The sequence below is a fragment of the Loxodonta africana genome, chromosome 3 (genome assembly GCF_030014295.1).
Source record: "Loxodonta africana isolate mLoxAfr1 chromosome 3, mLoxAfr1.hap2, whole genome shotgun sequence".
In the NCBI taxonomy this organism is placed as follows: domain Eukaryota; kingdom Metazoa; phylum Chordata; class Mammalia; order Proboscidea; family Elephantidae; genus Loxodonta; species Loxodonta africana.
Window position 1 is genome coordinate 212968510 of NC_087344.1, and position 13514 is coordinate 212982023.

General features: G+C 37.4%; 1 protein-coding gene across 5 annotated transcripts in view; it reads right to left on the minus strand.

Moving 5' to 3' along the window:
- Positions 1-13514, minus strand: part of DCAF6 (DDB1 and CUL4 associated factor 6) — a 163529-nt gene that overhangs the window by 111330 nt on the left and 38685 nt on the right. For all 5 annotated transcript variants that reach the window (XM_023554274.2, XM_010594985.3, XM_010594986.3 and 2 more), the window contains exons 4-5: positions 9029-9214; positions 2529-2642 (exon numbers count right to left, since the gene is read on the minus strand). In XM_023554274.2, coding sequence (XP_023410042.1) covers positions 2529-2642; positions 9029-9214 — 300 coding nt within the window. The remainder of the gene's footprint in view (positions 1-2528; positions 2643-9028; positions 9215-13514) is intronic.

Genomic DNA, 13514 nt, shown 5'->3' on the forward strand with positions numbered 1-13514 from the left:
GGCTTGGGTCAGGCACACCTTAGTCTCCAAGGTGACATCTTTGCTCTTCAACACTTTAAAGAGATCCTTTGCAGCAGATTTACCTAATGCAATGTGTCTTTTGATTTCTTGACTGCTGCTTCCATGGCTGTTGATTGTGGATCCAACTAAAATGAAATCCTTGACAACGTCAATCTTTGGCCCTAGTGGTTGGTGCATATATTTGAATAATAGTCGTATTAACCGGTCTTCCTTGTAGGCATATGGATATTATCCTATCACTGATGGCATTGTACTTCAGGATACATCTTGAAATGTTCTTTTTGACGATGAATGCAACACCATTCCTCTTCAAGTTGTCATTCCCGGCATAGTAGCCTATATGATTGCCCGATTCAGAATAGCCAATACCAGTCCATTTCAGGTCACTAATGCCTAGAATATTGATGTTTATGCATTCCATTTCATTTTTGATGATTTCTAATTTTCATAGATTCATACTTCATACATTCCAGGTTCCAATTATCAATGGGTGTTTGCAGCTGTGTCTTCACATTTTAAGTTGCACCACATCAGCAAATGAAGGTCCTGAAAGTTTGACTCCGTCCTCGTCATTAAGGTCAACTCTACTTTGAGGAGGCAGTTCTTCCCCAGTTGTCTTTGGAGTGCGTTCCAACCTGGGGGGCTCAACTTCCAGCACTATATCAGACAATGTTCTGCTCCTATTCATAAGGTTTTCACTGGGTAATGCTTTTCAGAAGTAGACTGCTGGGTCCTTCTTCCTAGTCTGTCTTAGTCTGGAAGCTCAGCTGAAACCTGTCCTCCATGGTATCTGAATACCAGGGGCATAGCTTCCAGCATCACAGCAACATGCAAGCTCCAACAGTACGACAAACTGACAGACATTTGTATAAGTATTAATGATTATTTTACGGTACTCATAATGTTCTAATTATAATTGCTGCTATTAAAATATACCAAACATTATTAGCTGATTTCAAAATTTTTCATTTTAACTTGTAAGATACTTCTCCATATTGGTTCAAAAATAAAGTACACACACACAAACACTGTACAACACGGGATTTACCGTAATACAACTACTTATCTCTGTAGAAGTATTAGAAAATATAAGAGCTGCCATCATAAAGATACATCCTTTAGGCACTCAGTTAATTCTGTGTTTGTCCTTGACTCTTCTCAGTAGTTATATTTTAAAATTACATTCACCTCAAGTTTTATTTATAAAATTAACCTCAGAACACTACTCCTGTTACACAGAACTCATTCACCAATTCCTATCTTTATTCAAAAAGTATTAATAATTAAGAATTACTCTAGTTACCAGTTTTTCATTATAGTATCTGCATCTATGCACTTTTATATATAAAAAAATTAAGTTTAATAAAGGAAAGAGTAATGTCACTTATTTCTTATTAGCTTTACTTTCTCTCTTATTTTCATAGGAGTTTTGTTTAGTGAAGCAAAATTTAAGACTTACTACACTGCACACTAAAATACAGTTTAAAAGAATTTGGCGAAACAAATTTGAATACCTACTGTATTAAGAAACGGTTATACCAAGTGTCCCTAATGGATACTTTAAATCTATTTCTGCCTTCAGTTCAATGCTTTCCTGTTTGCTCATTGTGTGTGTACATGCACACACATACACGCCTATGAGTATAACATAAAGATTGACTTAAAATTTGTATACTGAAAAAAGGCCTCAATTTCTACTTTTTGTTTTATTTGCCTTTGTTGTTTCAACTATATGATCTTTCTTCCCCTAAAGCATAATAGTGATAGTAACTGGTTTAACTTGCAAGCATTTAAACTCATTACTACTGATTATTTTCTTTTAACTTTCAGTAAAAATATATTTAACAATGCTTTTTTATTTGCTACTTCAAAGTGATCTGAGGTAAAAGCTATTATCCTCTAAATAACACATGACAGAGAAAAACACATGGTGTTAGTTGCCTGGGGTTACTAGTCTAAACGATTTTTTCATGTTTAAAATTCTATAAAAAAAAAAAAAACAGAAAACAGAGAAATTCTATTAAAAATGTAAACACGTTTAGAGAAGTGAGCTAAAACCCGAACAAGCATGTTGACAGAATATCGTATTATTTAAAAAGAAAACAAGGTAATATATAATACTTAGTTTAAAGCCAAGAAAAAAAGACACTAAATTACCATATGCTTTTATCGCTGGTATTTAATAAGGCAAAAACGGCTCCACGAGTAAGTGGGATATACTGGTAAATGCTTCAAGTTTTTATAAACACTAGAGAGCCTACTGAACAATTAAGAATTTTCATAAATATGTTTAAAATGTACAATTAAAATTTAAGTTCCCTAACTTCACTGTTGATATTTTAATTAAAAAAAATTGTGACTATAAAACATAGGCTTACTGAATATTTTAGCAAAACAAAAAAATTTAAATTCACCCATAATCTCATAGAACAGAGATAACCTACTGTCAAAGTTCAATTATAACCTTAATTATTTCTGCATCACTTGTACAAAAATTTGATTCTTACATCTTTGCAATCTTCTTTTGTGCAGCTAGTTTTGATGCGAGTATCAAACCATCTAACAGTTCCATCTTCACCACAAGAGAGAAAAGTGTAAGGATCATTTGGTACAGTCATAATCTAAAGACGAAAAACATAAGTATGATCATCTTATTGAACATTTAAACAAATGGCTTTGAAAAATATTGTTACTATTTTACACAATGATTAAGATAAATGCAACTAAAAATCATTTTAATTATTTATAATTTATTCACACCAGGAATCAAAACAGTACCATACAAATAGAATAACTGCTGAATTAATCTTCCATTACTTTTAAGTTGGTAATCAATATAACTAAGATAAAAAGTTCTTTAAATTTATAAACTTTTAATACCTTTGACAAGATTCTCCCCTGGTCAACCAGTTCAAATTATTTAAAACCTAATTTTTATGTTTTCTGCACGTGGATTTACAGGTGTATTATAAAATTTTCTTCTCTAATAATGTTTAAGGGTATTGTGGGATGCTGAAATGATTTAAGAAGATAAATTAATCCTCTCAAAAACTTTTAAAATCACTCTCACACTATTAAACCGTGTTATATAAATGAGCCTAACATGCCCCCTGTGTATTTATTTATTCATAACAGGCTGGGACTCGTAGCCCAAAAAGCCCACTCGCTCCAAACTCATATTTTTACACATGCAGCTGTTTTAGGGATAGCCCAAGAAAGCAGATTTTTAGCCATTTAGAGCCTGCCTGCTTTACATACTCCACAAAACAGCATCCAACATCTGCTAGCCTTAGATAAGATAAAACCCTTGCAGTTAAAAACATCCCGAGCCACTGATGCCCTTAGGAGTTCTCTGACCCAGAGACTCAGCACCTTGCTGCAGAGGGACATCGCCTAGACACACATAAACCTCTGAAAGGCCTCTGCTGTGGGAGACTTTCTGCCAGCTAGTTGTCAACTTTTCCACCCCAGTGAACACCTTACCTCCAACACTGTCATCCTCTGGGGAGCCCTGGTGGCACAGTGGTTAAGAGCTCAGCTGCTAAGCAAAAGGTCGGCAGTTTGAATCCACCTGCTGCTCTTTGGAAACCCTACGGGGCAGTTCTATTTTATCCTAGAGGGTCACTATGAGTTAGAATCGACTCCATGGCAATGTGTTTGTTTTTTTTAGTTAGTTCAGGTCATCCTCTGGACATATCTTTTTCCTTGATCAGCCCTGAACTCCCTCGAACTCTCTACAAACCTAAATATAGATATGTCCTTTACTTCTATTGGATCAATTTTTCAATCAACATGGAATAGCAAGATTTATGCCCTGAAAAAAAATTGTAAAAAGTACACTCAGCATGTATGAGTACAGAGTGTGGCTGAAGAACACCAAGACTTATGGTTCATTCTGTATCTTCGAGAGATGTAATCAGCAGCTGTACCAAAACAAGCCGGTAAGTGCTGAAGAAATACCGACCCACTGCTGACTCAGCTTTGATGACTGTAAGTAAAAGAGCGACTTTTCGCTTTGTATATACTACTATCTACAGACCAAATTATTGAGACCCCGTATTCCCTGAGAGTGTTTAAACAAACTGGAAAAATTCACTTCCTTACTCTACAAATGAACAATTATGAGTTATATTATCATAATGCTATTATATAATGAAATTAATACCAATTTCTAATTATTACAATTAATGTTTTGATTACTTTTTATAATAATATGCTGGTGAACTCCACACTATCTTAGAACCTTGCCTAACATTTTAACCTTCCTCAAGAAGGCAGAGAACCCTGGTGGCACAGCGGTTAAGAGCTCGGCTGCTAGCCAAAAGGTTGGCAGTTTGAATCTACCAGGTGCTCCTTAGAAACCCTGTGGGACAGTTCTACTCGGTCCTATAGGGTTGCTGCTATAAGTCAGAACTGACGTCACTGGCAACAGGTTTGATTTTGTGAGAAGGCAGAAGACAAAAAGAATATTCAAAGAAATAAGGACTGAAAAGTTCCCAAATTTGATGAAAAATATTAATGTATGTATTCATGAAAATCAGCAACTCCAAGTAGGATAAACTAAAAGAGATCCAAACCTGGACACATCATAGCCAAACTGACAAAAGACAAGGATAAAATCTTGAACACAGCAAAACATAAAAGGAACTCAACACATATAACAAACTCTTAACTAGGACCAACAACAGACTTCTCATTAAACAGTGGGACAACATGAATTAAAGTGCAGAAAGACGAGGAACGCCAATCAAGAATTCTAGAGCCACCAAAACTACCCTTCAAAAACGAGGGACAATTTTACACATTCCCAGATGAACACGAACTGAAGACAATTCATCACCAGCATATGTGAGCTACGAGAGTATCAACTGCACGCTACGTGAAAGGTCCTGGTGAAAGTGAGTTGTCGTCGTCGTCGTTCTGTGCCACTGAATCGACTCCCACTCCCTGTGTCCCTATAGGACAAGGTAGAGCTGGCCCGTGGGGTTTCCTAGGCTGTAATCTTTATGGGAGCAGATTGCCAGGTCTTTTCTCCTGTGCAGCAGACAGTGGGTTCGAACAGCCAACGTTCTGGTATAATTATAGGTAAATATAAAAGACAGTATAAATGTATTTGTGTTTGTAACTGCTTTTTTCTTCTGATTTAAAAGACAATGGCAGAAAGCAATAATTACAAAACTATATTTATGAGTTTATAACGAATAAAGCCTTCAGTATTGATTACAAATATAAACTAAACAAAATATAAAGTAAACAAAAATCCTCACAACTCGACCAATAAGCAACATCATGATAAACAGAGAAAATACTGAAGTTGTCAAGGATTTCTTTTTACCTGAACCCACAATCAACACCAATGGAAGGAGCAGTCAAGAAAACAAACAACACATTGCACTGGGCAAATCTACTGCAAAGACCTCTTTAAAGTGTTAAAAAGCAAAGATGTCACTTTAAGGACTAAGGTGTACATGACTCCAAGCCATGGTGTTTTCAATCGCCTCACATGTACGTGAAAGCTGGACAATGAACAAAGAAGAACAGATGCCTATGAACTACGGTGTTGGCTAAGAATACTGAATATACTCTGGACTGCCAGAAGAATGAACTACTCTGTCTTGAAAGAAGTACAGCCAGAATGCTTACTAGAAGCAAGGATAGTGAGACTTCGTCTAAAGTACTTTGGACACCTTAACAGGAGGGACCAGTCCCTGGGGAAGGACATCATGCATGGTAAAGGAGACGGTCAGCAAAAAAGAAGACGACCCTCAACAAGATGGACTGACACAGTGGCTGCAACAATGGCTCAATAATAACAACGACTGTGAGGATGGCGCAGGACCGGGCAGTATTTCCTTCTGTTGTACACAAGGTCACTATGAGTCAAAACCGACTCAATGGCACCTAACAACAACAACAAATGACTAAAGATGTAATTGGTAGCAAAGATGACAATAATAGTACAAAGCAGGTGGGAGGGGAAGGAGCTATACTGAAGCAAAGTTTTTTGTATACTACTGAAACTGAATCGTAATTAATTCAAACCAGATTGTTTTATGTTTAATGTTAAGATGTTCACTGTAATTAATTCCCAAAACAACTAAGCCAATAACTGAAAATAAATACAGACAAAGAAATAAGAAGGGAATTAAAATGGTATACTAGAAAATATCCAGCACAAAAGAAAGCAGTAACACATAACAGAGGGACAAAAATGACACAGGACATACTGAAACCAAGTAGCAAAATTGTAGATGCAAATCGTACACAATCAGCAACTACATTAAATGAAAATGGTCTGGACTTCATAAAAGTCAAGCATTCGTGCTTCAAAGGACACCATCAACAGAGTGAAAAGGCAACGCACAGAATGGAAATTGCTAGAACTAGTGAGTTCACCAAGGCTGGAAGATATAAGATCAATACACAAAAATCAATTGTATGTCAACAAACCATCAGAAATTGAAATTAAAAAAAAAAAAAAATGAAACAAAAAAGACAATTTACAAAACTCCAAAAGAAAAGAAGAAATACTTAAGGACAAATCCGACAAAAACATGTAAGACATGCACACTAAAAATTATAAAACATTGTTGAGTGAAATTAAAGAAGACCCAAATAAAGGCAAGATATACTACGTTCAAGGACTGGAACATTAAGTTGTTAATTTGCCCTAAATTGATACATAGGTTCAATTAATCACAACAAAAATTCAAGTAGGATTTTTCATAGAAATTGACAAGAAGATCCTTAAATTCATATGGAAACGCAAACAACCTAGAATAGTTTAAACAACCCTGACAAAGAACAAGGTTGGAGTACTCATACTACCCGATTTCAAGAGTTCCTATAAGCCATACCAGCTGCCGTCAAGTTGATTCTGACTCACGGCAACCCCAGGTATGTCAGAAAAGAACTGTGCTCCACAAGGTTTTCAAAGGTTGTTTTTTTGGAATTAGATAGCCAGGTCTTTCTTCTGAGGCACTTCTGTGTGGACTCAAACCTCCAACATTTTAGTTAGCAGATGAGCATATTAACTATGTGCACACCCCAGGGACTCCAGAATTACTATAAAGCTACAGTAATCAAGATGGTGTGGTACATGCATAAAGATAAATCACTAGAACAGAATAGGCAGTCCATAAATAGATAAAAACATACATGGTGAACTGGTTTATGATAACGGTGCAAAGACAATTCAGTAGAGAGAGAACAGTCTTCGATGAAGAATGTTGGAACAATTAGATATCCACGTGCAAAATAATAAAGCAGAAGCCGTACTTCACAGATCCACATGTAAAGCATAAAACAGTAAAATCTCTAGGAGAAAAAAACGTGACCTTTGGTTATGCAAAGATTTTTCAGATACGGTACCAAGAAGTTATGATCAATAAAAAAAATTTTGATAAAATGGACTTCTCTGTCAAAGATTCTGTTATGAAAATGAGAAGACACGCCACTGACTAGGAGAAAATTTTGCAAGTCACATACCAGATTAAAGGACATACCCAGAACAAATAACCCTCAAAACTCACAAAGAAAATAAAAACCTCAATTAAAAAATGGGCGAAAGATTTAAACAGACATTTCACCAAAGAATATATACAGATGGCAAACATATGCATGAAAAGGATGCTCAACACCATTAGACAGCAGGGAAATGCACGTTAAAGCACAAAAGATACCACTACGTATTTATTAGAATGTCTAAAACGGAAAAGATCGACCACAGCATGTGCCGGCAAGGATGTAGGCCAACTGGAGCTCTCATGCACTGCTGACAGAAATGGAAAATGATATAACCACTTTGGAAAACAGTTTGGCAGTACCTTAGAAAGTTAAACTTACGGTTATCTTATGACTTAGTCATCCCACTCTTAGGTGTTTGCCCAAGAGAAATGACTTTCTGCACAAAGATGTTTCAGGTGAATTTGTCATAGCCCAAAACTGATGAGATGATCAGTCTTCACTTGTCAATTTGGGTGGGCTGCAGTACCCAGTTATTTAATCAAACCCTACTAAGGTGTTCTTGTGAAGGTATTCTGTAGATGTGGTTAACATCTAAAATCAGGTGACTGTAAATTAAGGAGATTATCCTCGATAACAGGAGTGGGCCCTCATTCAGTCAGCTGGCCTGAAGAGCAGAAACTAAGGTTTCCCAGAGAAGAACAAATTCTACCTCAAGACTGAAGAATCATATTCTGCTTGCGTTTCCATCCTGCCGGCCTACTCTTCAGATTTCAGAACAACCAGCTCCAACAATCACTTGAGCTAATTCTTTAAACTAAATCTCTTTATTAATAACTATCTACCTACCTACCTATGTAGACAGATGTATCTCCTACTGGTTCTGTTTCTCTAGAAAACCCTGACTGATAAAACCGCGAACAGCTCAAATGTCCACCAAGAGATGGAATATAAAGAAAGTACATATATCCACGTAAGAGCATAGCACTCAGCAATAAAAAGAATGAATCATCGATAACCGAAACATGAATCTCAAACAATTCTTCTAAGTAAAGGAAATCAGACAGGAAGAGTACATGTGATTTGTCTATATAATCTCATTTCAATATAATTTCATAAAATATAATCTACAGTGATGGAAAGAAGATCAGTGGTTGCCTGGGATATGAGGATGAAAGGACGAAAGGGAGATCAAATGCTTTGTGAAAACCTAGATATTCTCTCTTTGTCATTTCTTTGTCCATATACTCATGAATGTGTGTGTATATATAAACCAAAAAGCCAAACCCGTTGCTGTCGATTCCCACTCAGAGTAGAACCGCCCTGTAGTTTCCAAGAAGCTCCTGGTGGATTTGAACCGCGCATCTTTCATTAGCAGCCATAGCTCTTGACCACTATGCCACTAGGGCTTCCTGTGTATATATATATACACGTATATATACATACACACGTACACATGAACACCTATATACACACATCTGCAGGTACATATACACTAACTTATACAAATATATTTACATATATAGGTATCATAATACTGTACCTCATAGGTTGTCCCATAATGGCACGTGAATTGGCATTGCCTGTTGGTTTCTGCATCCTGCTCAACATTGGTATAAAATATTACCCCATCTCCAGAGCAGGATATGATCTGCTTATCATTTGTGCATGGTAAGAACTTTGCACTAAATATATTTGCCCGGTGTCCCGAACGAATTGTTGTCAAAACCTGAAACACACAGAGATAGCAGTTCTTGGTAATTTATTATTTCCTAGAAACATTCATGTTTAATATAATCATAAACCCAGTGCCCTTGAGTCGATTCCGACTCATAGCGCCCCTATAGGACAGAGTAGAACTGCCCCATAGAGTTTCCAAGGAGCGCCTGGCGGATTCGAACTGCCAACCCTCTGGTTAGCAGCCGTAGCACTTAACCACTATGCAATATAACATTAACATTCTCATTTCAATGAAAAATTGTCATTTGATTTGAATTTTTTTTTTCCAAGAAAAAGAAATCAGGATCTCTCGTTTTCTTTTTGTTCCCTCTGAGATGTGAAAAACATACAGCATTAATCAGAAATAGTGCCATGAACTCAAACCACTCCCAAGAGGTCACCTTTCAGCCAAATGACAGACTGGCTCCTAAAATAAATAATATCACTTTTGAGTACTGTGCTCCTCTAAATACTCATCTAAATGAAATCATATGGTAAACATTTTCCCTAGACCAGAGAGGAGAAAGTAAAGGGAGACAGGGAAGCTAGATTAAGGGAAACAGAACAATCGGAATGGAAATAATGAGAAAGCTGATATATTGTGAAATATGTATCCAATGCCACTGAACAATATATATAGAAATTGTTAAATGAGAACCTAACTTGCTGTGTAAAATTTCACTGAAAACATAATAAAATACTTAATAAAAATAGTGCCATGAAAATCAAATATGCACGTTTCCACTTATGTGGTATATCAGACTCCTTCATGAAATCTCAGTTAAACCAAGAATTTGATTAACTTTTGAAATTGACTATTTATGATTACTTTAGTTATTCTCTCATGGTGAAAAATAAGCTGAATTTAAATGACTCAGAAAATCAAAATGATGAAACGATATAGATGAGAACATAGGAGAGAACCCCAACTTCCAATTCCTTAATTACATGCAAAAAAAAAAAAAAAAACATAACTCCTGTGACAGAAATAAATTTTAAAATTTGTGTTCTCATAATTGTAACATATATCATAGATAAAGGGCAAATTCCTCTAATATATAAAGATCACTTAAAAATTGAGACAAAAAAAGGCTAAAGCCTAATAGGGAAAAAAGATGTGAACAGTCCACAAATAGATATACAAACAACCCTTAAAATGTGAAAAAAAGACTCAAAGTTATTCAAAAGGGAAACGCAAATTGAAACTATACTGAGATACTGTTTTTCACTTATCAGATTGGCAAAAATTTAAAAACTTGACAAGACAGTCTATAAACAAGGGTATGGGGCAACAGGCACTTAAATATTGCTGGTAGCAGGACTAAATGGTGTTATGTTGACAGAAATTCAGCAGTATCTCACAAAGTCATGCATTTATCCTTTCACCAAGTAAATCCCTTTCTAGAAATTTCCTCTGAAGATATATTTCCAACTATACAAAATATATATATATACATATACACATGAACATCTACACACACACATACACACATGATTATTCCTTGAGTTATTATTTATAATAGCAAATGTTAGAAACAATTTAAAGATCCAAAAATAGACTGGTTGGATAGATTGTGCAACGCTTCCACAATGGATGTACAATAGAGTACAAAGTGAGTCTGGAACACTGGTTGTGCTTAAAAGAAAGTGCGCAGTGGGATGCAGACCCCAAATTCTCATAAAAAGACCAGACTTAATGGTCTGATTGAGACTATAAAGACTCCGGAGGTCATAGTCCCCAGACCTTCTGTTAGCCCAAGACAGGAACTATTCCCAAAGCCAACTCTTCTGACAGGGATTGGTCTGGAATATGGGATAGAAAATGATACCAGTGAAGAGTGAGTTTCTTGAATCAAGTAGACACATGGGACTATGTGGGCAGCTCCTGTCTGGAGGGGAGATGGGAGGGCAGAGGGGGTCAGAAGCTGGCCAAATGGACATGGAAATAGAGCGTGGAGGGAAGGAGTGTGCTGTCTCATCAGGGGGAGAACAATTAGGAGTATATAGCCAGGTGTATATAAACTTTTGTATGAGAGACTGACTCGATTTGTAAACTCTCAAAAGCACAAAAAAAATTGAAAAAAAAAAAAGAGTATGCAAAAAAAGTAAGGTCATATCAAAAACACAGACACAGAGATGGTTTTAAGGATCCCATTGACCAAATATGAAGTAATTTGAGTATCAAAAAGAATATCAGTGACAGATTATAATAAAATGACTAAAAATAAAAACATATAAACCAGTTGCTGTCGAGTCGGTTCCAACTCAGCAATCCTACTGGATAGAGTATAATGGCCCCACAGGGTTTTCAAGGAGAGGCTAGTGGATTCAAACTGCCGACCTTTTGGTTAGCAGCCATAGCTCTTCACCATTGTGTCACCAGGGCTCCACATAAGCCCACAGTAACATTTAAAAAAAAGCAACAGGGACAAAGGAAATGCTTTTAGAGGAGAATATCAACTAATAAATGTAGAAAGGATAACAATTAGAAAATCACCATTTGTAACCACATTATAACAACTGATTCAGGCAAGAACCATCAATAAATACTAAAATCGATGAATGAAAGACTGTTAGGAAACAGAATATTCACAAAGTCTCAAAATACCACCTCACTGATAGCTTATTACAAGGGAAAATTTCAATTACAAAAGGGGAAAGGTACCTACAAAATAGAGGGATAAAAATTAACATTACCAATAAGGGGACAAATTCATAATGTACCACAATATCACCTGTTCCGGTGCAAAAGGCTCCCCTTTATATGACCTTTTCACTCTGGGTTTGTGGGAAAGAACTTAGAAGAGAATTTCCTGAATTGACTGCCATTCCCTGGGTAAGTGTAAACTTGATGGTTTGTAACAGGGCTTCCGAACAGTTCATTTTGGTTGGAACCACTGCTGAGAATTTCTATTTCCAACAAATTCCCAGGCAACATTAAGGCTGTTGGTTAGGGACCAATTCTGAAAACCACTAGTAGAACCCAAACCCACTGCCATCGAGTAGATTTTGACACACAGTGACCCTACAGGACAGAGTAGAACTGCTCCCACTGGGTTTCCAAGGCTGTTATCTTTATAGAAGCAGACTGCCTCATCTTTCTCCCACAGCAACTGGAAGGTCTGAACCGCCAACCTTTTGAATGGCAGCCAAGCACTTTAACTATTGCACTGTGAGGGCTTCTACTAATAGAGCAGTGGCCCTCAAAATTTATTATATATAAGAATCACCTGAGGATCTTGTTAAACTGTAGATTCTGATTCAGTATATCTGGGGTGGAAATGCAAATTCTCAGCAGGAATGAACCTGTTCAAAGCCCTGGTTTGTACTTTTGCCTGGCCTTGCCTGGTAACTGACAATACCTGAGTTGATTAGCATTTCCTGGGTAATCAAATATTGGCTGGGCTGTGATCTGGCTAGGAAGGCCCTGCCTTGAAACTGACAAGAAATGGCCTGTATAGACAACAGAAACAGAGGTTTTGGAGCCTCCTAATTTAGGAGAGCTGGGAGAGGAGTATGTCCTTTGGACACAAGGGCCCTGTGCTGAGACCCTCCCAGACTTGGTATAAAAGCTACTATAGAGCTGTAACACTGAAAAAGAGCTACAACACTGATGGAAGGCTGGATCTGGGTAAAAAGCTGGACCTGGTAGAAAGCAGAGCAGTCAGCAGTGACCGGGAGAAACAGCAGCAGCGGCAGTGGGGCTTAACCCGCAGAAAAGAGGCAGCTGTGCAAGGCTGAAGCAGCCTGTAGAGCAGAGGTGGCAGCATGGGGCCGAAGTGGCCTGCAGAGCTTGGGTGCCCCCAAGCAAGAGGCTGCATGCAGAACTTGGGCATCCTCAGCAGAGGCTACCTGACAGCAGTTCTGCTCCCAGAGTTGTCATGATGCTAACCTAGAAATGAAGCTGCCCAAGAGCTGTCATGACATCAGCCTAAAGCTGGAGCCAGCCTAAAGCAAGCCTGGAGCTGGCTGGAAGGAGCCAGAAGCCCACTGAGAAGAGCAGCCAACAGAGGGGCCTGTTGAGAAGGGCGGCCAGCAACTGAGCCCGCCAAGTAACGTCACCAAGTTCCCTGCATGAGAATTCCCAGATGGGTGAGAATGAACATTAATTTTTAGGAAGGGTAGGCAGGCCCCTTTAAGATGTTAAGGCTCCTCACTAGGACCCTTCCCAAACTTTGCCCTTTGCGTTTCTTCATTTATATTTTTCTCTGTTGCATTAAAGTTGTTATCACAGATACAGTGTTCCCTTGAGTTTTGTGGATGTTGCAACAAATTGTCGAACTCAGTAGAGAGAAAGAGTGCTGTGAGAC